Source organism: Xenopus laevis, chromosome 2L (assembly GCF_017654675.1).
Source record: "Xenopus laevis strain J_2021 chromosome 2L, Xenopus_laevis_v10.1, whole genome shotgun sequence".
Lineage (NCBI taxonomy): Eukaryota > Metazoa > Chordata > Amphibia > Anura > Pipidae > Xenopus > Xenopus laevis.
In genome coordinates, this window is record NC_054373.1 from 68,024,885 (window position 1) to 68,049,874 (window position 24,990).

At 41.9% G+C, this 24,990-nt stretch overlaps 1 protein-coding gene across 1 annotated transcript in view; it reads right to left on the bottom strand.

The window, feature by feature from the left end:
- Positions 1-214: 214 nt before the first annotated feature.
- LOC108704543 (dual serine/threonine and tyrosine protein kinase) overlaps positions 215-24,990 on the bottom strand; it is a 34,406-nt gene continuing 9,630 nt past the window's right edge. Inside the window, exons 2-10 of the mRNA XM_041581270.1 lie at positions 24,663-24,898; positions 24,039-24,122; positions 17,700-17,876; positions 17,145-17,274; positions 14,558-14,714; positions 5,725-5,857; positions 4,029-4,139; positions 3,152-3,279; positions 215-245 (exon numbers count right to left, since the gene is read on the bottom strand). Coding sequence (XP_041437204.1) covers positions 215-245; positions 3,152-3,279; positions 4,029-4,139; positions 5,725-5,857; positions 14,558-14,714; positions 17,145-17,274; positions 17,700-17,876; positions 24,039-24,122; positions 24,663-24,898 — 1,187 coding nt within the window. The remainder of the gene's footprint in view (positions 246-3,151; positions 3,280-4,028; positions 4,140-5,724; positions 5,858-14,557; positions 14,715-17,144; positions 17,275-17,699; positions 17,877-24,038; positions 24,123-24,662; positions 24,899-24,990) is intronic.

Consider the following 24,990-nt stretch of genomic DNA (forward strand, 5'->3'; position numbering starts at 1 on the left):
GTAACAATCTTCCTTAAACTGTTATCGCATTGCGCATTTTCATTGCGAATTGCGAATTTTCATTGCGCATTAAACACTTTTAAGAAGTGCTTGAAGGTGTTGTAATCTTTTGGAGGATAACTTTTCGCATTGTGAATATTTTTTCCGTTACCGACTTTTATTACATTCCCCCATTAGTGTTTATGCACCATAAGCACAATTGAATGAAATCATGTCAGAAAGGTGTGGGGAGAGGGGGTCCTTTTCTGCAAGAATAAAAGAAAAGTAAAACCTCACAAAATAATGTAAAATTGCTCAGAGCCTGCTAAGCATTTGTTGAAGGAGAACGAAACCCTAAAAATTAATCTGGCTAAAAAATGCCATATTTTATATCCTGAACTTATTGCAAAGTTTCAGCTTCCCAGTAGCAGCAATGATCCAGGACTCGTCACAGGGGGTTACCATCTTGGAAAGTGTCTAATACACTCACATGTTGAGAAGCTAAGCTTAGGGGTTGTCGCAAATTATCAAGCAGAAAATGAGGTTGCCTGTATATAAGCTGTATAAGCTGATCATTAAATCTGGATGCTAGTTGCACTGGTTTCTGAGCTACCATGTAGTAATTATCTATATTAATTATTAACCAGCCTTTTATTGTGACATTTATTTTCTATGTGTAGTGTATATTGTCAGCTGTGGTTGTCTTGGGCTGGTACATAATATACAACATTTCTAGCCTATTTCTTTAGTTAAGCTTTAGTTCTCCTTTAAGCATGTTTGCAATTTAAAAATTTTTTTTCTAGAGTTCAAGAATTTTAGCAATTTCTACACTGCTAATATAATGAAATATAAGCAAAAGTGCCACCTGCTAGGCTATTGACAGTACAGAATTTCATGGGATAAGGATGATGGATACTTAACTATAATACAAATAACCACACGGACACTTCTGGAGCTGGAGGTTTTAAAGGCCGCAGCTTTTTATTTGTTAAAGGAATAATTCAGTGTGAAAATAAAAACTGTTTAAATAGGCTGTGCAAAATAAAAAATGTTTCTAATATAGTCAGTTACAAATGTAATGTATAAAGGCTGGAGTGATTTGACGTATAACATGTCAGTTAGAACACTACTTTCTTTGAGGTGGGCAATAGACTCGTGTCTGGGGCATGGCACGAGTGCTAACCTTTCCTAAGTGCTAAAATTTCTCAAGTGCTTAGAAATGACAGTTAAACAAGACAGTTCCATGGAACTAACTCCTATCTCTTCTCATTCCTACAGGTAATTCTGCTATATCCACATACTGCCATATCCATATACTGCAACTGTTTATTCTGGTAATTCTGCTATATCCACATACTGCCATATCCATATACTGCAACTGTTTATTCTGGTAATTCTGCTATATCCACATACTGCCATATCCATATACTGCAACTGTTTATTCTGGTAATTCTGCTATATCCACATACTGCCATATCCATATACTGCAACTGTTTATTCTGGTAATTCTGCTATATCCACATACTGCCATATCCATATACTGCAACTGTTTATTCTGGTAATTCTGCTATATCCACATACTGCCATATCCATATACTGCAACTGTTTATTCTGGTAATTCTGCTATATCCACATACTGCCATATCCATATACTGCAACTGTTTATTCTGGTAATTCTGCTATATCCCTACTTGTATTTGTTAACCCCAATAACTTTTGTCTGTCAGGCCTATTCTACTTTAGTTCTTTGATAAATATCTAAAGCACACATCTGTGTCCCCTCCTCAGTGAACAAGAGATATTTTTATAGCCCCAAACCTGGTTCTGGTGTCTGTAAAACTCTGCCCTTTGCTAGCTATTTAATTGATTAATTGATTAATTAGGCTCTGGTTTTCCCAATCAGCTACATATAAATTCAGACCCAGTATTGGGGATGGCACTCGTGTCTGGGGCATGGCACGAGTGCTAACCTTTCCTAAGTGCTAAAATTTCTCAAGTGCTTAGAAATGACAGTTAAACAAGACAGTTCCATGGAACTAACTCCTATCTCTTCTCATTCCTACAGGTAATTCTGCTATATCCACATACTGCCATATCCATATACTGCAACTGTTTATTCTGGTAATTCTGCTATATCCACATACTGCCATATCCATATACTGCAACTGTTTATTCTGGTAATTCTGCTATATCCACATACTGCCATATCCATATACTGCAACTGTTTATTCTGGTAATTCTGCTATATCCCTACTTGTATTTGTTAACCCCAATAACTTTTGTCTGTCAGGCCTATTCTACTTTAGTTCTTTGATAAATATCTAAAGCACACATCTGTGTCCCCTCCTCAGTGAACAAGAGATATTTTTATAGCCCCAAACCTGGTTCTGGTGTCTGTAAAACTCTGCCCTTTGCTAGCTATTTAATTGATTAATTGATTAATTAGGCTCTGGTTTTCCCAATCAGCTACATATAAATTCAGACCCAGTATTGGGGATGGCACTCGTGTCTGGGGCATGGCACGAGTGCTAACCTTTCCTAAGTGCTAAAATTTCTCAAGTGCTTAGAAATGACAGTTAAACAAGACAGTTCCATGGAACTAACTCCTATCTCTTCTCATTCCTACAGGTAATTCTGCTATATCCACATACTGCCATATCCATATACTGCAACTGTTTATTCTGGTAATTCTGCTATATCCACATACTGCCATATCCATATACTGCAACTGTTTATTCTGGTAATTCTGCTATATCCACATACTGCCATATCCATATACTGCAACTGTTTATTCTGGTAATTCTGCTATATCCCTACTTGTATTTGTTAACCCCAATAACTTTTGTCTGTCAGGCCTATTCTACTTTAGTTCTTTGATAAATATCTAAAGCACACATCTGTGTCCCCTCCTCAGTGAACAAGAGATATTTTTATAGCCCCAAACCTGGTTCTGGTGTCTGTAAAACTCTGCCCTTTGCTAGCTATTTAATTGATTAATTGATTAATTAGGCTCTGGTTTTCCCAATCAGCTACATATAAATTCAGACCCAGTATTGGGGATGGCACTCGTGTCTGGGGCATGGCACGAGTGCTAACCTTTCCTAAGTGCTAAAATTTCTCAAGTGCTTAGAAATGACAGTTAAACAAGACAGTTCCATGGAACTAACTCCTATCTCTTCTCATTCCTACAGGTAATTCTGCTATATCCACATACTGCCATATCCATATACATATAGACATCATTGCTTCTGGTTTGCAAAATCCAAGATCCGTAATCTTAGCTCTGTGTTTCTTGTCCAGCTGAGGGGAAAAAAACAAAACACTGATATTATATTGGTTAAAGGGGTGGTTCATCTTTATGTTTTTTACTATCCTATAGAGTGACCAATTTTAATGTATTGTCCTTGCTACTTTTATTACTCGTCTTTCTATTCAGGCCCTCTACTATTCACATTCCAGTGTCTTGTTCAAATTAGTGCATGGGTTGCTAGGGTATTTGGACCCTAGAAACCAGATTACTGAAACCAAACATCCCAACATTTTGGAAATAGAAAGAGGGACAAAAGTTGCAGCACGGCAAATTTTATTGACCATGCCCATTTTTGTGCCCACACCCCCTAATTATGTTAATTTTTACAAAATGTGGCAGGTTATGTAAGTTTGAACTGGTGTTTTTTTCAGTTATTGCAATTTTGCTAATACATAGCAACAGTAAGTTAGGTTGAAAAAAGACACACGTCCATCAAGTTCAACCTTGGGGAAAGCAAAAAAACCCCATCTGAAGCCTCTCCAATTGAAGGTGAATTGCCCTTTAAGCTGTGAGTCTAACTTCTCCCAAGGGACCGGTTATATTTTATTTGTTACAATTACTTATTTGCTTATCTTGAAATTGTTACAAAAGTATCTTAGCTGTACCTGTTGCTGTTCTGGGCTCCCTGCCAAAAGCCAATTCTCTACATCATACTACAAGTTACTTTAAAGGTAAACGACCCCTTAAAAAGGGCCATGAAGAGTAAAACACAGCATGCTCATATTATAAGGCTTCTTACCAGAACATTTTTCAGTTTTATGTCCCTGTGTACAAGTCCTTGACTGTGCAGGAAGCGGATACCTTCTACATCTAGAGCAATCTTTAGCCGTGTCTCAAGTGTAAGGCCTGTCTAAAAAATGAAAGAGGAAAAATAAAGTAAATACAAAACAAGATCCAAATTTCAGTAAACTCCTTATCCAGAAATCACAAGGTCCCAAGTATTCTGGATAATTGATCCCAAAATCACAAGGTCCCAAGTATTCTGGATAATTGATCCCATAGCAGAATATTCTTTTTTTTTTTTTTTTTTTTTTTTTAATTCCTTGAATGTCCTGTTCTTTTATAAAACCACAAAAAAAACTAAAAAACTTTACCTATATAACAATTTTGATAAAACGAACCAAATTGAACACTATTACAACACCAAAAAAATCCCATCACAATTCAAATAGAGGTATGGGAACCAGTCTATTATAAGCAAATAATTAAATTTTTTAAAAGTGAATTAATTTTCTCTGAAATAATAATAATACAAGTTTAACTAATCTGCATGAATCCATATTAGTGACAAACAATCCTGTTGGGTTTAGTTCTTTAGAAGACTTGGGGTTATCCAGATGAGCATCTTTCTGTAATTTGCATCATACAACCTCAAGTTCTGAGCATTCTGGTTAATAGAGCCTATACCTGTATTCTCTATTTTAAAGCAGCGGCAGGATCTACATTACTATAATTAAAAGATGGGCTGTGACTAGGGTTGCCACCTTTTCTGGAAAAAAATACCGGCCTTCCTATATATTTATCTTTTTCCCTATTAATAACATTGGGATCAACTATCATTTTTACCGGCCAGGCTGGTAAAATAGCAGCCAGGTGGTAACCCTAGCTGTGACAAAGTGCCAGCTACTTGTCATGGCTACAAAATGCCATCTGCTCTGTGTGTTGCCCTTAGATTCCTAATTCATTCGTTTTCTTATAATGCCTTTTTAACCCCCACACCTGAATGTGCGGTCACTCGGCAAATAAAGCTACCTCCAACCTTTATGATAGCATTCAGCCCATTTTGACATCACAAATATCATCATCAGTTATTTACATAGCATCAGCAAGTTACCCATCTTGTCCAATATTATTGAAGAAATTGCCCCCAGGGAGCAAACAAGCTAAAGTTAAATTATGCGTGCAGAACAAAAGCTGCTGGTATGTGAACTTAACCCAGGTCATATTTGGCAGCCTCCCACAAAAGAGCAAGTTTTAAACACACTTTAACAAAGCACTTTTAACGTTATGATAGGCAGCAGGTTATCGGCTAAACCGTGCCCTTTTTAACTCACTTCTTCATGTTCTCTAGCTACACAGACATGGAAGTTTCATCTGCAAGGCTTCTCAAACCGATCTGGGAGCAGGAGTGTAAAGCACTGCTCATACAATCTCATATTACGTGCATACAAGGCAGAAGAAAAGTTTACATATTCATGTAGAAAAAAGGGCTGGCACAAACAGTTGAAAAATGCTGAATGTGCACCCAGACCCACCTTTACTCATGGTAAGTGGATTTCTACAGGTGGGATTTTTTTTGTTCCTCATGTTTACAATAGAGGAAAAGTTTGGTCCAGTTTTTACTTCATTGTTCTTTAGCGAGAAATCCCCCATTGTGGCATACACATTATGATTATTTCCTACCAAGTGCATATGTAATATCAATTTTTTCTTACCTTAAGGCCTACATAGAGATCTCTGTGAAGACGTTCTGTGATTAACAGGACAGCAATGCTGGAGCCTCCACCATAACTGTAATCAACCACTGAACCATGTAAATCGACCAGGCGCTCATGCTTTGGCAAGGATCTATGTAAACCGGAAGTGATAACCATATTAACTCAAAATTTATTAAGAGAATTACAAAGTGCGCTATCAAAATAAAACATGAGAAAAAGTGGGTGTTACTAGATTACATTGTATTGCTAAAGTAAAAGAATAACAGTATCTGTATAGAAATGGCACAATTATAATAACTTGTAGGGGTTTATGAAGCAGACATAACTACCTAAAAGTAAGCCTTGGAAGATTTAAAAATATGAGAGAGATAACTTTCTGCTCTGGCTTCTCTTTATATTAAGGTTTAAAGTCACATTTAAAAGGCACCTAAACCCCACTCGATATTGTCTGAGGGATAGGGGATGCTATATCATGTAGTGGAGTACATCCTACATTCAAGCGAACAAAAGATGGTTCCAGTTTTCAATGTCATAGTGCTGCCCCTGCAAAGGCCCCATATGAACAGCAATAGACAGACCAAAGATGACCAAAAGCACGACTGCCTGGCACATTCATAGTTTGCGAGGTGTTGTAGAGTAGAGATGTCGCGAACTGTTCGCCGGCGAACTTGTTCGCGCGAACATCGGGTGTTCGCGCTCGCCGGAAGTTCGCGAACGTCGCGCGACGTTCGCCATTTTGGGTTCGCCATTGTTGGCGCTTTTTTTTGCCCTCTCACCCCAGACCAGCAGGTACATGGCAGCCAATCAGGAAGCTCTCCCCTGGACCACTCCCCTTCCCTATAAAAACCGAAGCCCTGCAGCGTTTTTTCACTCTGCCTGTGTGTGCTGAAGAGATAGTGTAGGGAGAGAGCTGCTGCCTGTTAGTGATTTCAGGGACAGTTGAAAGTTTGCTGGCTAGTAATCGTTTTGATACTGCTCTGTTATTGGAGGGACAGAAGTCTGCAGGGGTTTGAGGGACATTTTAGCTTAGGTAGCTTTGCTGGCTAGTAATCTACCTTCTACTGCAGTGCTCTGTATGTAGCTGCAGTGGGCAGCTGTCCTGCTTCTGATCTCGACTGCTGCAATAACAGTAGTCCTTGTAAGGACTGCTTTTATTTATTTTTTTGTTGTTTTACTACTACTACTACTACTACTACTATAAGAGCCCAGTGCTATTAGTCTAGCAGTGTTGGGGAGTGGGACTGGTGTGCTAATCTGCTGCTCCTAGTAGTTCAGCAGCACCAACTTTAATTTTTTTTTTTTAATATTCATTTTTTTTTTATTTTACTTTTTTTTATTTTACTACCGCTGTAGTAGTGTATAAGTTGACCTTTTAGGCATTATTTGCCCTGTAGGCATTATTTGCACACTGTTTTCTTCAACCCGCCATCGAGCTGTGTGACCTTGTTCCCATTCTGTCTAAATATCCATAATATTACCGTCTCCAGAAAAAACACCGGAGTCACTTTTTTCAAGCAGCATTCATATATTTTACGTAATCCGTATCCACCGCTGTAGTAGTGTATACGTTGGCCTTGTAGGCATTATTTGCACACTGTTTTCTTCAACCCGCCATCGAGCTGTGTGACCTTGTTCCCATTCTGTCTAAATATCCATAATATTACCGTCTCCAGAAAAAACACCGGAGTCACTTTTTTCAAGCAGCATTCATATATTTTACGTAATCCGTATCCACCGCTGTAGTAGTGTATACGTTGGCCTTGTAGGCATTATTTGCACACTGTTTTCTTCAACCCGCCATCGAGCTGTGTGACCTTGTTCCCATTCTGTCTAAATATCCATAATATTACCGTCTCCAGAAAAAACACCGGAGTCACTTTTTTCAAGCAGCATTCATATATTTTACGTAATCCGTATCCACCGCTGTAGTAGTGTATACGTTGGCCTTGTAGGCATTATTTGCACACTGTTTTCTTCAACCCGCCATCGAGCTGTGTGACCTTGTTCCCATTCTGTCTAAATATCCATAATATTACCGTCTCCAGAAAAAACACCGGAGTCACTTTTTTCAAGCAGCCATAATATATTTTACGTAATCCGTATCCACCGCTGTAGTAGTGTATACGTTGGCCTTGTAGGCATTATTTGCACACTGTTTTCTTCAACCCGCCATCGAGCTGTGTGACCTTGTTCCCATTCTGTCTAAATATCCATAATATTACCGTCTCCAGAAAAAACACCGGAGTCACTTTTTTCAAGCAGCATTCATATATTTTACGTAATCCGTATCCACCGCTGTAGTAGTGTATACGTTGGCCTTGTAGGCATTATTTGCACACTGTTTTCTTCAACCCGCCATCGAGCTGTGTGACCTTGTTCCCATTCTGTCTAAATATCCATAATATTACCGTCTCCAGAAAAAACACCGGAGTCACTTTTTTCAAGCAGCATTCATATATTTTACGTAATCCGTATCCACCGCTGTAGTAGTGTATACGTTGGCCTTGTAGGCATTATTTGCACACTGTTTTCTTCAACCCGCCATCGAGCTGTGTGACCTTGTTCCCATTCTGTCTAAATATCCATAATATTACCGTCTCCAGAAAAAACACCGGAGTCACTTTTTTCAAGCAGCATTCATATATTTTACGTAATCCGTATCCACCGCTGTAGTAGTGTATATGTTGGCCTTGTAGGCATTATTTGCACACTGTTTTCTTCAACCCGCCATCGAGCTGTGTGACCTTGTTCCCATTCTGTCTAAATATCCATAATATTACCGTCTCCAGAAAAAACACCGGAGTCACTTTTTTCAAGCAGCATTCATATATTTTACGTAATCCGTATCCACCGCTGTAGTAGTGTATACGTTGGCCTTGTAGGCATTATTTGCACACTGTTTTCTTCAACCCGCCATCGAGCTGTGTGACCTTGTTCCCATTCTGTCTAAATATCCATAATATTACCGTCTCCAGAAAAAACACCGGAGTCACTTTTTTCAAGCAGCATTCATATATTTTACGTAATCCGTATCCACCGCTGTAGTAGTGTATACGTTGGCCTTGTAGGCATTATTTGCACACTGTTTTCTTCAACCCGCCATCGAGCTGTGTGAGCTTGTTCACATTTTGTCTAAATATTGATAATATTATCGTCTCTAGAAAAACCACTTGAGTTACTTTTTTTCAAGCAGCATTCATATATTTTACGTAATCCGTATCCACCGCTGTAGTAGTGTATACGTTGACCTTGTAGGCATTATTTGCACACTGTTTTCTTCAACCCGCCATCGAGCTGTGTGACCTTGTTCACATTTTGTCTAAATATTGATAATATTATCGTCTCTAGAAAAACCACTTGAGTTACTTTTTTTCAAGCAGCATTCATATATTTTACGTAATCCGTATCCACCGCTGTAGTAGTGTATACGTTGACCTTGTAGGCATTATTTGCACACTGTTTTCTTCAACCCGCCATCGAGCTGTGTGACCTTGTTCACATTTTGTCTAAATATTGATAATATTATCGTCTCTAGAAAAACCACTTGAGTTACTTTTTTTCAAGCAGCATTCATATATTTTACGTAATCCGTATCCACCGCTGTAGTAGTGTATACGTTGACTTTGTAGGCATTATTTGCACAGTGTTTTCTTCAACCCGCCATCTAGCTGTGTGTATTATCGTTTCCAGAAAAACCAACTGAGTTTTTGTTGTTGTTGTTGTTTTTTTAAAAATAATGCCAGGCAAAGGCAGGCCGCCACGCAGAGGCCGTGCTAGGGGCCGTGCTGCTATGCAATCCTGTGGCCCTAGCAAATTGCCCAGTTTTAAAAAGCCAATGACCCTGAACTCCCAAAATGCTGAAGAGGTAGTTGACTGGCTTACACAGCACACCCCATCCTCTACCGTTTCTAACTTTACCACAACATCCTCCTCATCCTCCACTGCTATGGCCACCCCACGTAACACTTCCTCCACCACCGGTGCCCCTTCTTCACTGGGGTCAGAGGAGTTATTTTCCAATGAGTTTCTTGAACTGAGTAATGCGCAACCATTATTGCCAGAAGAAGATGAAGGAGATGAGGACCTTACACCAGATTTAATTCTGGCAGAGAACACGATAGAGATGGACATAATGAGTGATGAGGAGGAGGTCCCCGCTGCTGCTTCCTTCTGTGATGTGTCAGAAGAAATTGATGCATCTGAGGAGAATGATGATGAGGAGATTGATGTTTTGTGGGTGCCTAGTAGAAGAGAGCAAGAGGAGGGTAGTTCAGATGGAGAGACGGAGAGTCAGAGAGGCAGTAGGAGAATAAGACTTAGAAGAAGCAGGGAGGACAGCCCGCAGGGATCAGTAGGGCAACAACATGTATCGGCACCTGTGTTCAGCCGGCCAACGCACCCGCCATTGCCGCCAATACCGCCAACTCCGCCAACTTCTACTGTTACCGCCAGATCGCACACTTCCAAAAAGTCAGCAGTGTGGGATTTTTTTAATGTGTGTGCCTCTGACAAAAGCATTGTAATTTGCAATGAGTGCAGTCAGAAACTGAGCCTTGGTAAGCCCAACAGCCACATAGGTACAACTTCTATGCGAAGGCACATGAGCGGCAAGCACAAAGCACTTTGGGAGCAACACCTCAAAGGCAACAGGCAAACTAAAAGCCACACTCCTTCTGGTCCAGCATCTTACTGCTCTACCTCTGCTCTCCTTGACCCGTCTGAACCACCCTCCACTCCGCCTTCCACCTTGACCACCTGTTCCCATTCCCAGTCATCTGCCACCAGCCAAGTTTCTGTGAAGGCCATGTTTGAGCGTAAGAAGCCAATGTCTGACTGTCACCCCCTTGCCCGGCGTCTGACAGCTGGCTTGTCTGCACTCTTAGCCCGCCAGCTTTTACCATACCAGCTGGTGGACTCTGAGGCCTTCCGCAAATTTGTAGCAATTGGGACACCGCAGTGGAAGGTACCCAGCCGCAATTTTTTTTTCTAAAAAGGGAATACCACACCTGTACCAACATGTGCAGAGCCAAGTTACCGCATCTCTGTCACTTAGTGTTGGGCCAAAGGTCCATATGACTACTGACGCATGGTCCTCCAAGCATGGTCAGGGCAGGTATGTCACCTACACTGCCCACTGGGTGAACTTGGTAATGGCTGGGAAGCAGGGAATGGGTAGCTCAACAACAACAGTGGAGTTGGTGTCACCGCCACGGATTGCACGCGGTTCTGCCACCACCTCTACTCCTCCATCGCTCTCTACCTCGTCTTCTTCTTCTTCTTACTCTGCTGCTGGGTCCTCCTTCTCCTCCTCCACACCTGTGCACCCCCAGCTCCCCCTAGGCTATTCGACGTGCCAGGTACGCCGTTGTCACGCTGTCTTGGGGATGACGTGCCTGGAAAGCAAAAACCATACCGGATCTGTACTCCTGTCATCTCTGCAGTCACAGGCCGATCGGTGGCTGACCCCACACCAACTGCAGATCGGAAAAGTGGTGTGTGACAATGGAAGCAATCTGTTGGCAGCGTTGAGACTAGGCAATTTAACACATGTGCCCTGCATGGCACATGTGTTAAATTTAATAGTCCAACGTTTTGTCTCCAAGTACCCAGGATTCCAGGACGTTCTCACCCAGTCCAGAAAGGTGTCGGCCCATTTCAGACGTTCCTACACAGCCATGGCACGCCTTGCTGACATTCAGCAGCGCTACAACATGCCAGTCAGGCGTTTGATTTCTGACAGCCAGACTCGCTGGAATTCAACGCTCCTTATGTTGGAACGTCTGCTGCAACAACAAAGGGCCGTCAACGAGTACCTTTTTGAACTGGGTGGTAGGACTGGATCTGCACAGCTGGGGATTTTTTTCCCCCGTTACTGGGTGCTTATGCGCGATGCCTGCAGGCTCATGCGACCTTTTGAAGAGGTGACAAATATGGTCAGTCGCACCGAAGGCACCATCAGCGACCTAATACCCTTCGCTTTCTTCCTGGAGCGTGCCGTGCGACGAGTGACAGATGAGGCTGTAGACCAGCGTGACGAGGAGCTGGAAGCGCACGATTTCTGGTCGGAATCACCAGAACGAACCCAGGCACCTGCTGCAACGCAGGGAGAGGTGCCAGAAGTGGAGTCAGAGGAGGAAGGTGGCTTTGTGGAGGAGGAGGAGGAGGACCAACAGGAGCAGGCTTCCCAGGGGGCTAGTGGTGACCTTTTGGGGACCCCTGGTCTTGTACGTGGCTGGGGGGAGGAGACCGTGGATGATGCAGTCCTTGATAATGAGGAAGCGGAGATGGATAGCTCTGCATCCAACCTTGTGAGAATGGGGTCTTTCATGCTGTCATGCCTGTTGAAGGACCCCCGTATCAAGAGGCTTAAGGAGAAGGACCTGTACTGGGTCGCAACGCTACTAGACCCTCGGTACAAGCATAAAGTGTCAGAAATGTTACCAACATACCACAAGTCCGAAAAGATGCGGCATTTACAAACCAGCCTGCAAAACATGTTGTACAATGCTTTTAAGGGTGATGTCACTTCAGGAACTCATCAACATTCCAGGGGCAGAGGTGCCAGTAATCCTGCCACGAGCACACCTGCAAGGACAAAGCCCTTTGGCCAGTCTGTAACGTCAGACATGCAAATGTTTTTCTGTCCAAGGCAGCGCCACAACCCTTCTGGATCCACCCTCAAAGAACGCCTCGACCGGCAGGTAGCGGACTACCTGGCATTAACTGCAGATATCGACACTCTGAGGAGCGATGAACCCCTGGACTACTGGGTGCGCAGGCTTGATCTGTGGCCAGAGCTGTCACAATTTGCCATGAACCTCTTGTCTTGCCCAGCCTCAAGTGTGCTCTCAGAAAGGACCTTCAGTGCAGCAGGAGGGATTGTAACTGAGAAGAGAACTCGCCTAGGTCACAAAAGTGTCGATTACCTGACCTTTATTAAAATGAATGAGGGGTGGATCTCGGAGGGTTACTGCACGCCGGAAGACTTGTTCTGACTTCTATGCAGCTGTCCTTCTCTTCAAGCCTCATGACTCCACACACAGCTGTCCTTTAGCGTCCTCCTCCTCCCTCCGCCACCGTTACAAACTAGGGTGCAAACCCTACTGGTTTAATTTTTTCTGGCCTCTGTGCTTCAGTGGCTGCAACCAAAAAAATGCATATTTTCTGCATTTATATGGCATAATTTTTCTGGCCTCTGTGCTTCAGTGGCTGCAACCAAAAAAATTTATATTTTCAGCATTTATATGGCATAATTTTTCTGTCAACTGTGCTTCAGTGGCTGCGACCAAAAAATGCATATTTTCTGCATTTATATGGCATAATTTTTCTGGCCTCTGTGCTTCAGTGGCTGCAACCAAAAAAATTTATATTTTCAGCATTTATATGGCATAATTTTTCTGGCAACTGTGCTTCAGTGGCTGCGACCAAAAAAATGACTATTTTCAGCATTTATATGGCATATTTTTTCTGGCCTCTGTGCTTCAGTGGCTGTGGCCAAAAAAACTGGGCAAACAATGCCTACAAGGTCAACGACGTTGACCTTGTAGGCATTGTTTGCCCAGTTTTTTTGGCCACAGCCACTGAAGCACAGAGGCCAGAAAAAATATGCCATATAAATGCTGAAAATAGTCATTTTTTGCCATACGTTGACTCAACGTATATGGCAAAAAATGACTATTTTCAGCATTTACGTGACATATTTTTTCTGGCAACTGTGCTTCAGTGGCTGCAACCAAAAAAACTGGGCAAACAATGTCTACAAGGTCAACGTATGGCGAAAAATTACTATTTTCAGCATTTATATGGCATATTTTTTCTGGCAACTGTGCTTCAGTGGCTGCGTCCAAAAAAACTGGGCAAACAATGTCTACAAGGTCAACGTATGGCGAAAAATGACTATTTTCAGCATTTATATGGCATATTTTTTCTGGCAACTGTGCTTCAGTGGCTGCGTCCAAAAAAACTGGGCAAACAATGCCTACAAGGTCAACGTATGGCAGTTGTTTAAAGAGAACAGTAGATTACTAGCCAGCAAAGCTACCTAAGCTAAAATGTCCCTCAAATCCCTGCAGACTTCTGTCCCTCCAATACAGAGCAGTATCAAGCAGATTACTAGCCAGCAAACTTACTATCATCTGTCCCTGAAATCACTAACAGCTCTCCCCCTACACTATCTCTTCCAAGCACACACAGGCAGATTTTTCAGATACATTTTTGCCCTTGATCCCCCTCTGGCATGCCACTGTCCAGGTCGTTGCACCCTTTAAACAACTTTAAAATCATTTTTCTGGCCAGAAATGTCTTTTCTAGATGTTAAAGTTCGCCTTCCCATTGAAGTCTATGGGGTTCGCGAACCGTTCGCGAACCGCTCGCATTTTTGCGCAAGTTCGCGAATATGTTCGCGAACTTTTTTCCGACGTTCGCTACATCCCTATTGTAGAGGGGGTATTAATGGCTATCAACGTCACAACAAGCTTAGACCGTAGGTATATAATCCAAATTTATGGCATTTTACCACAACCATGCCAGAAATCCCCATAAATTGTCTTGTGAAATGCATGAATGTGCCAGCAGTGGCAACAGTAGACAGAATTACCAAATCTGCCCATGTGCCACAGATTTTAGCAGGGAACTATGACCGAAAAAACAGCTAGGCAAGGTTGCAGGAAAATGTATATTAGAGGATAACCAGACTCCCCGACCCTTACATATTACACTAGGTAATACTTATAGACCTCCCTATTTACTGAAGAAATAAAAACTAAGCAACGAAAAAAAAGTTTTTATTTTCATACACTGTAATTTATGTTTTATCCATATTCTGCTTTACCTCATATAATGAAATTCCAAAGCCAAGTCATTCCAGTGTTTCTCATCAGGGGGGACCACAGACTTCAGAGCACATGGGAAGTGCCCACCCCAGCTATCACACAAGTAAACTACTCCATACTGTCCTCTCCCCAACTCACGACCTATCCTTGGTTTACCTGAAGATGGCCCAAAATTAGATTGTTTATTAAAGATGATATTTTACAACAAACACATTGTGTGCTTTTTTTTTTAAAATTTTTTTACAAATGTCTTTTCTGGAGAAAGAAACATTTTACCAATAATACTGTGACTTACAGTTTTACAAGTTGTTCCTGGGTAAAATGCATTAAGTTATCTGGTTACACTGTCAACATTTGGGGAACAAAAACTTCCCTTATATATACACACACATCGGTTTGAAGGATAACCAAATGCACTGCTATTCAAACCCAATGTAGGAGTGCAACATACCCCAATTGGGTGTCCGCTGTCGCAAAATAAATGCTTCAAAATCTTGGAAATGAAGGAGAACACTAAAAAAAGCATATCTTATGCTGTGTAATTTCTTTTATTGCCGACTACCAGGACACAACATGTTTTCGGGGTTTAACACTTGATAAAGGGCACTTGAGGCCCGAAACATGTTGTGTACTGGTAGTCGGCATCATTATCCAGAAAGCTCTGAATTAAGGGAAGCAAATAATCTAAATTTTTAAAAATGTCGTCCGTTTTCTCTGTGATAATAAAACAGTCTCTTATTGGGGGCAAAACTAGCCTTTTGGATTTATTTAATGTTTAAAGGAGAAGGAAAGTTTAAAACTAAGTAAGCCTTATCAGAAAGGTCCACCTAAATATACCAGTAAACCCTCGAAGTAGTGCTGCTCAGAGCCCTTAGTCAAAAGAAAAACTGCATTTCTTTCCTTCTATTGTGTACACATGGGCTTCTGTATCAGACATCCTGCCTTCAGCTTAAACCTCCTTGCCCTAGGCGTGAGCATGCTCAGTCTGCTACTCCTCCCCCCCCCCGTTTGTAAAGTGAGCATGGAGAGACTCGGGCAAGTGATGTCACACCAAGCTAATACTGAAGCTGCTATCCTAAAGAAATAGAGCTTATAGAGCTTTTTACTCAGGTATGGTAAAACATTCTACAGAATAAATATAGCATTCTAGCTTGCACTATTGCAGCTAATCTATTGGCAATAAAATGCCTCTGTAGCTTTCCTTCATCCTTTAAACGAGTTTCTAGTAAAAGATCATAATTATGGAAAGATCGCTTAACCAGAAACTGCCAGGTCCCGAGCATTCAAACTCCTTGAAGATAATGCCCTGGGTGGAAAAGTTCTTGTCATTAGAATATCTCCGACAAGTATCAAACATGCGTCTGAAAACTACTCTCCCTCATTATTCACCATTTTCCATTATGGGGTAATATTCCCCATCTATTTAACATGCAAAATTATATCTACTGGCCAAAATATTAGATCAAATACCTGGTAGGGCCTTATAATTATTTAATTAATGCACTTATAGCTATCCCACTATGCCCATTAGTCTGCATGCCCGTGATGAAATACGATTACCTAAACCATGCATTCTCCTTTCAAATTACTATGTTCCTAGTACTACATCATTATCTTCAAGATGCCCTCCACTCACAAAGACCAAACTAGTATCTGGTTTAGATAAAGCATTTACCTATAGATTAATGTTTAGTTTGATGAAGATAGTGATATCCTGAGACAATATGCAATTAGTATTATGAATTAGCTTTATTAGCTTTTGTTCAGCAGCATTCCAGTTTCAATTTTTTCAGCAACATTCTGGTTGCTAGGGTTTAATTTACCCCAGAAACGTAACTAGAGGGGGGCGGGCCCTGGCCCGCTCACACCCCCTGCTCCCCCAGTATTTTTGCCACTGATTTACCCTAAGAACCAGGCAGTGGTTTGAATCAGAGACTGGACGGTGAACAAAAAATTTACTGAAATAAAAATTGAAATTAAAAAAAAAAAAATTGTAGCAACATGGTGCATGCCAGCCCCCCACCACGTGCTTAAGCTTTGGTGTTAGAAGTGAACGGGTCAATGGGAGGCAGCATTACTACTGCACTAGTGTACTCTCTGCACTAGAAGAGCGGAAATGGTTTAAAATGCAAATCCAGCTCTTAGATTTACATCTTTTTGCCACCCGTGGTAACTGGCTGCTCACTGCCACCTGAGGCAAGATTCTAACCTCTATAAACTAACCTAACATGCTTATTGTGAGTGCTATTGGATTATTTTGTTTTATGAGGAAAAGACTATTTAAAAGAGGGTTTACATTCACTTTATGAATAATATTTAATAAAATCAGTGTTAAAGGTTATTTTGCACATGACATATATACCCTTGTGGTGTAGGTGGGAACTTGACATAACTGAAATTAATTTTAATTGGGAGTATTAACCTGGTGTAGCATAATTACATCTTACTTCAGTCTATCTACATAACACTAGCTGCTTACTGGCCTAAGCCAAAAAAAAAAAAAAAAAAAAAGAGAATGCCTTCAAGGCTAGAATTAGCTCCACTGTTTAAACTATTGGATAGGCTTGCTGCATGGTAAGAAGCCACGGCAAAGTAAAACATCTTGCAGGGACCTGCTCTCCAAAGACAGACGTGCCAGACGTGGTGCATGATCTTTACGAACCCTTAACCACAGATCATTAGTTTTTTCCAGTCGACCACAGTGCCCAATCTCTAGCTAAAAAAAACAAAATACAAATCATACAATGGATAAAGAGACTGCTATATTTCTAGTAGGTGCAGTGCTAGGTGCCTGGGCAACACATGCCCAAAGTCTCATACTTTAAACTGTTGCACCTAGTAATGCTTATTATAGAGATTAAGGTGAATAAGGCACAAAGTGTAGCACAGACATCTTAGCCTATTCAAAAATAAACTCAATGCTACCTTTTGAAGCACTAGCAGCCTATTCTACAGTCTCCAAGAATGTGGAGACACTCACACCAATCTATGAAAGCTCTATGGGACAATAGTTTATGAATTGCACTTTTTTTTTGCCCGTCTGTACTATTGTAGGTATTGCAAAAATGGATATTTGCTAAAGTTTTTAATAACCACAAGGATAAATAGATAGATTGTTACCAAAGTGTTCTCATTACTAACCTGCTTGAGAGATGCAGCAAATGCCTCATGGGAACTTTTCAGTCGTTTGCAAAACTGGCTGCAGATGCTCTTGGCAAGTTTAGAAGCACTTAGACTTTCTATAGCATCCTGAGCAACTCGGCGTTTCCATTCAGTGGTGATGGTAGGAGGACTCACCCAGGTGATGCGCTGGATGATCTGAAGAATGAAAAGGTATATATTTGTAGTAGTTGTGCGGGTTAGTAGTAACATTTCTTTCTAAGGTAAAATCTCTGTGCATCAGAAACAAGGGACAAACAGTGCACACGATCAGCATTTGAATGCTTTGATAATACTTACTTATAAGGGTCCACATGGCAGCTGCCTGTCTGCAGCAAGCAATTGTCATTTATAGTAAAGATAGAAGTAGCATTCCCACAAAAATGTCAGCGGCAGAATGCTTTTTTTTGCTGGACTAGAAGGCTAACTCAGTCAACCTGTCTGGCACATGCTGCACACCAATACTCAACATAGCCGGTGACCGTGAATAATTCTGGCATTCAATGAGTAAAATCTTTTACAAATGCCAAAAAGAATTCTACACTGAGGGGATTATGTATTAAAGGTTGACTTGTGGGAGGCGTGGCTAGCCGTGAGAAATAGTGGAAGCGTCTCTGTAAGGCTCTCAGGGCTAGATATATAATCTGCCCCATCCAGGCAGACAGTTGGCCCCAAGTTACTTACTGTTGCTCCAGTGGTCGGGGCGCAGTGTCCGCTCCAGTTTAAGCCGACTTTCGGCTCTCTGCTGCCAACCAGATTAGGGCGCGGATCGGGGCCTACTCAAGAGGTGGAAGCCTGGGGCTTGCGTGAGAGCGCGACCCAGAGAGGTGGGCAGACCCGAACCCAGGAGCAACAGCGCCACACCCTACTCTGCTGACAGCCTTTGGAAACCTGACAGGGGGTAAGTGCCCTGCTGCTTATATAACCTCCATACTCCAGCTGCATCGACAATCACTCTCTGCTGGGGTGGGCCCAAGCACAAACGGGCAGGGAAGGAACTAAAGGCCCAGGCTGTTAGGCCCTAGATTGATCAGCCGACTGTAAAGTCAGGAAGATTAGCAGGACAACAGAGGAGGCAGGGGAAACATTGTTACCTGCCTGTTTCTTTGTTTGCACCCACTTAAGTGCCTGTTGCCTGGAACGCTGCCTCATTACAGGGGCCAAGCAGATTACTACCTGTACACTGTGAATTTCCTGCACTGTTTAAACAAGATAGTATACCATATGGACTCTTCTCTAGGGGCAATATGAGCAATGAATCGGAGTCAGTTCAAGTCCTGAATCACCCGCTCTTCCATGCTAACTAGCATTATGCAGTGAGATATCAAGTAAGGCGCTGCTGTACGTGTGACTTCTATCCTCAGTGCCCATGATAAACCGGCAGTGATCATTGGATACAAGCGCGTTGGTTGGTTATACAGTGCTTATTTGTTATAGTAACCATTCATATCCATTCGTCTCATTATGGGGAAGCTTACGCAAAAACCCAAATCTGATGCGGCGGCCCGATTGGAGCAGTATGCCCGCACCAGTGCCCATAAAACTACAGGCTCTGCATCTCCCACCCCACGAGCGTCTCCCCCACTCTCGGCCACGCTGAAATAGAACTGGTACCTGATACACCCACGGATCCCACCCCAGCGGACCTGATGTCTGCAATGTCAAACTACTTTACCCTCAATGTTCACGTCAAAGATTGAGGAACTTAAAGTTGACTTTTCACTGATCAAGCAGGACATCCAGAACATTAGGGAGTGAACGGGTGAGCTTGAAGAGAGAGTGGGAGGAGTGGAGGACCGCACTGCGCCTCTGTCTCAAGAAGTAAATCACATCAAACTTCAGCTTAAGGATATGGCAGACCGCATGGATGATATGGAAAATCATCAACGCCGCTCTAATGTTCGGATCCTAGGTCTTCCTGAAAGAAGTGAAGGCTCCAATCCTGAGGTTTTTGCTGAAAGCTGGGTAAAGGAAGTGTTGGGTGAAAATGTCTTTTCACCACAATTTGTGGTAGAACGTGCACACCGGGTTCCGTTGCGGCCCCTTCCTCCAGGTGCACCACCACGAGCATTCCTGATTAAGTTGCTCAATTACAGGGATAGAGATATCGCACTCAAGGAGGCCAGGAAGAAAGGGAACATCCAATATAATGGAGCTCGGATTTCCCTGTACCCGGATTATTCATCGAGTGCAAAAGAAACGCAGTTCATACATAGGAGCCAAGCGTAAACTTCGAGACCTAGGATTGGAATATGCCATGTTATATCCAGCAAAACTCAAAGTGATGGATGGAGGAAAAGCACATTTTTTGGAATTAGCACATTGGACCGGAATTAGCACTTGAGTGGCTGGAGCATAGACCCACCAACGCCAGGAGCCCTTCAAGGGAATGAAGCGAAAGCACAAGATCTGGATCGTCACTGATTAATCCTGTGGATGTACAAATTGTATGGCTTTCAAGGAGTTGCATATCCACTTCGCTGGGTGGTAGATATGCTTCACTCAAATATATTTGAGTGCAACCGGAGCTAATACACTGTTGATAGTACAGCATCCTTATGTGACCACTATACTTTTTGGCTAGTTAGCCCTATTTCTATGTGTTTGGCACACCCCCGTTTGGGTATATTCTGTTTTGGGAAAATGTATCTCCTGGTTGGGGGGAGGATACCGGGTGGAGGGTCTAATGCTGGGGTCTATTTGTTATGCTCTTTTTTCTCCCCTTTCTCCTACTTTCTATGCTCTCTCTCTTCTTTGTGGGCTTCCCCTTCTGAGAAATGTTTTGTATGTATTTTGTGCCAGCCTGGGGGTCAATTCATGTATTCTTTGGAAGGTATTATGGCAGGAGGTAGGCTGAAAATAATATCGTGGAATGTTAGGGGTCTAAACAATAAGGTCAAAAGGTCATTAGTGTTAGACCATCTCAAAAAACAAGGGGCTGATATAATGCTACTTCAGGAGGGTCCAGGCTCTTAAAAAGCAATGGTTGAGTCGTACTCTGCATGCTGAGTATTCAACGTACTGTATTCAAGAGGGGTAGCTATTTTGTTCAGGAAAACAATTAGCCCTAATATTGAGAAAGTGATGTCTGACAGATACGGTAGATTCCTTATTCTTAAGGTAACAATTCAGACATATACCATGATAATTGTTAATGTATACTCCCCTCCCCCTGGGGATTTAAGTCTATTGTGAACAATACTAGGCAACTATCCAACATATTGGTTGGGAGACTTTAACTCTGTCTCTGACCCTATGATGGACAGGTTGCGACCGCTTAGGGGAGAATCGGGAGCCTTGGGTGACTAGCTACAAGCCAAAAACCTTACTAATGTCTGGAGATGGTTTCATCCATCTGAGAAACAATACTCGTGCTATACGACATCCACCTCTGCCCTGTCCCGAATTGACTCAGTGTTGGCCTCTCCCCCAGCCCTGCAGAAGGTGGCCTCTGTCTCCTTCATTCCTAGAATCTGTTCAGATCATGCCCCGCTATTATTGGAATTACAACTGGGAGGAGGTAATGGGTCTCGACAATGGAGACTGCCCCCAAAGTGGACTGCTCATGAATTGGTTAGAGATGCAGCTAGAGCGCAAAATAAGGAATATTGGGAAATTAATCAGGACACAGCCCAGGAACAGGTTGTTTGGGATGCAAGTAAGGCCTTTACTAGGGGGTTATATATATCGCTAATAAAAGGGGCTAGAGTTAGGCAGGATGCAGAACTCAAACTCCTTAGGGGGAAGTTATTAGAAGCGGAAACAGCATATACAAATAATCAAGCCGAACCATTGGGATTGGCAACTGCTCAGAGGGCTGTTAACCTGGCTTATACACATAAATACTCCCAGTGGGAACTTCAGAGAGCTGCCTCTTGGTATGACAAAGGGGACAAATGCGGCAAGCTTCTTGCTATCCTTACTAGAGACCCCAGACGACTAACCTCTATTCCTGGGCTGACCTCTGAAGCAGGACAGGAAATCCGCACTCAGGAACAGATCCTCTCAGAATTTGTTAAATTCTATTCTAGCCTCTATAGCTCCAAAGTGCAGTGTTTCGTAGACTCATTGGATCAGTACCTAAATGAAATCCGAATACCTAAACTTTCTCAGGAGGATGCAGAACCTCTAAATTCTTGCTTTACGGTAGATTTCGGATGCTATTGACGAGTTCCCCAATGGAAGGTCCCCCGGTCCGGATGGACTTCCCATTGAATGGTACAAGGCGCATAAAGATATAGTGGTGCCTAAGCTTAGTTCATTATTTAATGCTATACCACAGGGAACACATCTCCCAGATAGTACCAAACTCGCCACTATTACTCTAATTCTTAAATCTGGCAAACCATCTGATAGATGCGGATCTTATAGACCAATCTCGCTCCTCAATTCGGACATTGAGATAATTGAGTCCTAGCGAACAGACTCAAAAAAGTAATTGAGAATCTCATACACCCTGATCAAACCGGATTTATGCCAAACAGAACCACAGATATTAACATTAAGTGTCTATTTACGAACATTTGGGCTAAACATGCCACTATGGGGGAGAGAGTAGTGGTATCGTTAGACACGGAGAAGGCCTTCGACACTGTAGAGCGGCCCTTTCTTTGGACCCTTCTGCAGCGATATGGGCTTGGGGAAAAATACATACTGTGGGTGAAAGCGCTATATGATTCTCCGAGAGCTTGACTACTGGTAAATACGCGTTTCGTGTCCTGGAATACTTCCTCAGGGGCAAATTACCCACACAACCACTCAACACAATTTATCAGGTTGTGTCGAGTGGTTGTGTGGGTAATTTGCCCCTGAGGAAGTATTCCAGGATACGAAACGCGTTGGGCTCTGTTAATGCTCTGTAAAGTTCGAATTTATACACAATAAAAGTTTACATTCGTTCCCATAACCATTGTGTTTGAATGTAAAAATACCTAAGAAAGGGCAGAAACAGACTCTACAATCTGAAGCGTCTGACACGAGGTGAGAGCCGACTTCCGGGAGCAACACGCCGAAAAGAACTACCAGACCCGGTGCCTGCTGCAAAACTTCATCACTCCTTCAACACTCATCCAGATCGCTGATCCGACCAGCTAACTAATCCAGGAGGGCCGCATCATCGGACCGCTACCAGCAGAGGTTTAGATTGCATTTGATTACCACTGTCCGTTAAACCTTTCTGTCCCCCTTCATAGGCTAGCCGACTTTTCCACACTATCTTGAGATTTTCCCCGCTAGGTAAACAGCCGATGAGATCAACTGCAACAGGACACTGAAGCGATCACGGTTTTAACACTGCAAGACACTCTATGAATCGCCTGTGAGTAGTTCTCAGTGTATTAACCTTTAAGATAAAGGATAATGTGCGCTGTCGGGTTTATTCTTCTTTCCTAGGTTTGTGACATTCAGACATAGCGCACCTCACTTAGCTTTTACGATTCATTTTTATGTGGATACGTGGATCTAAATTTTTTGGTGCAGCTCCAATCCCCCATTTTCCCAGCAAGCGCGGACTTTCATTCCCTCCTTCCTAACATCATTGGAGCGGCTCTTTCATCACTGCAGGACATCTTCCACAAGCGCTGTGCAAGAAAGGCCTCCTGCATTGCACTGGACTCCACACACCCCTCACACGGACTGTTCATGCCGCTCCCATCCGGCAGACCCTTTCGCAGTATTAAAGCCTGATCAACCAGGCTACGCGAAAGCTTTTTTCCCACAAGCGATCAAACTCCTCAACTTACTGCCTGCCCTCCCACTACATTCCAGACACACTTGATAACACAACTGTTAACTGAACTTTTCTTTACACACCTGGACTACCTCAGAGACACATCTCACTATGTATTCGTATACTGCTGAGATGACAAAGTTTGACTTTGACTTGAATTTTTCAAGATACTTTATGCTCCAAAGCTGCTACAAGTCCGAATCTGAAATACTCAAGCTATAACCTGTCAAATCTATGTAAATGTCAATGGCCTTCATGATTTTCGGGTTTCTACACTGGTTTGCGCTCAAAAACTCGATAAAAATCAAGGTACTTAATGTTTTTTAGCCTATAAACTTGATAAATTTGAGGTATTCAAGTTTTTTCCCCGATTGCATTTAATAGTTTTTAACATTCCGATTTTTTCATAAATAAGCAAACATTTGAGTTTGTTTAAATTATGGATTTGTTCGAGGTAGAAAAAAACTCACAAACTTGACCTTTAATAAACAACCCCCTGAAAGAATCCATATTAGATATGACTTAACTGCTATGCATGTTACCCCAGTCTTTTAAAAGCTAAATTGGAATCTAGAGGATAAGAGGGGACTTACCTGCACAATTTGCTCCCACACCATTCTGGTGACAGTAGAACCTGAATTGAAAGTGACTTCCACATGATAAGCTGCATTTAATATCTGCAAAAACAAAAATGAAAACAGTAAATTATGTTTCACGAGAAAAAAAAAACCCAGCAACAACAAAAAAAAAAGTTTATTTGCCTAACACTATACTAGGCATTATATGCACTAGCCACTACTTTACAAATGAAGTTTTGCATCAGGTCTAGAACTTTTTTTTTATATGTTAATAATAAAATGGTTAATATTATATATAATCAGAGTTGTTGCCAACTAAAAATAAATGTGTGGCAAAAGGATTGCTTTATAGAGATTTGTAGATTTTTGGCTTAGCTCATGGTCTTTAAATTAATTTATATGTTCTAAAGCAGGGGTCCCCAACCTTTTTTTTTTTTTTTTTACCAGTGGGCCACATTCAAAAGTAAGAGAAGTTCTTTTTTTTTTTTTTACATGTGCATTGTTTGTAACTAATAGTTCACAAACATGTATTGGAATAGGCATGGTGAGCAAAAACATAATGTGTATTTAGAATGCATAATTCACTTCATGGAAAGTGTCTGTTTCACAATTTAATGCATAATATAAGAATATTTAAACCTGCTTTAGGTGGTTGCTGGTAACATGTGAGGATGACTCCTGTTGAGACTTCTCCAGGCTGCGAAGGCACCTCTCTAGTGTTCCCACAAAGCTTTCACGTAGATAGTCCACTGAACTGATCAGCTTGTTAACTACTGCCTGATTAAGCCTTGAAATAATCAATTCCTTAATTTGAAAGATGCAGCATTTAACTTCTTGTGCACTAACAGGCTCTCCATTTTGTGGTATTGCAATGTCTGGAAAAAGAAGTACATTAAACAGGAAAATACTTAACATAATTCTCCACACAGTGCATAGAATACCTAAATCCAAATTCTTCTTGTCTTGC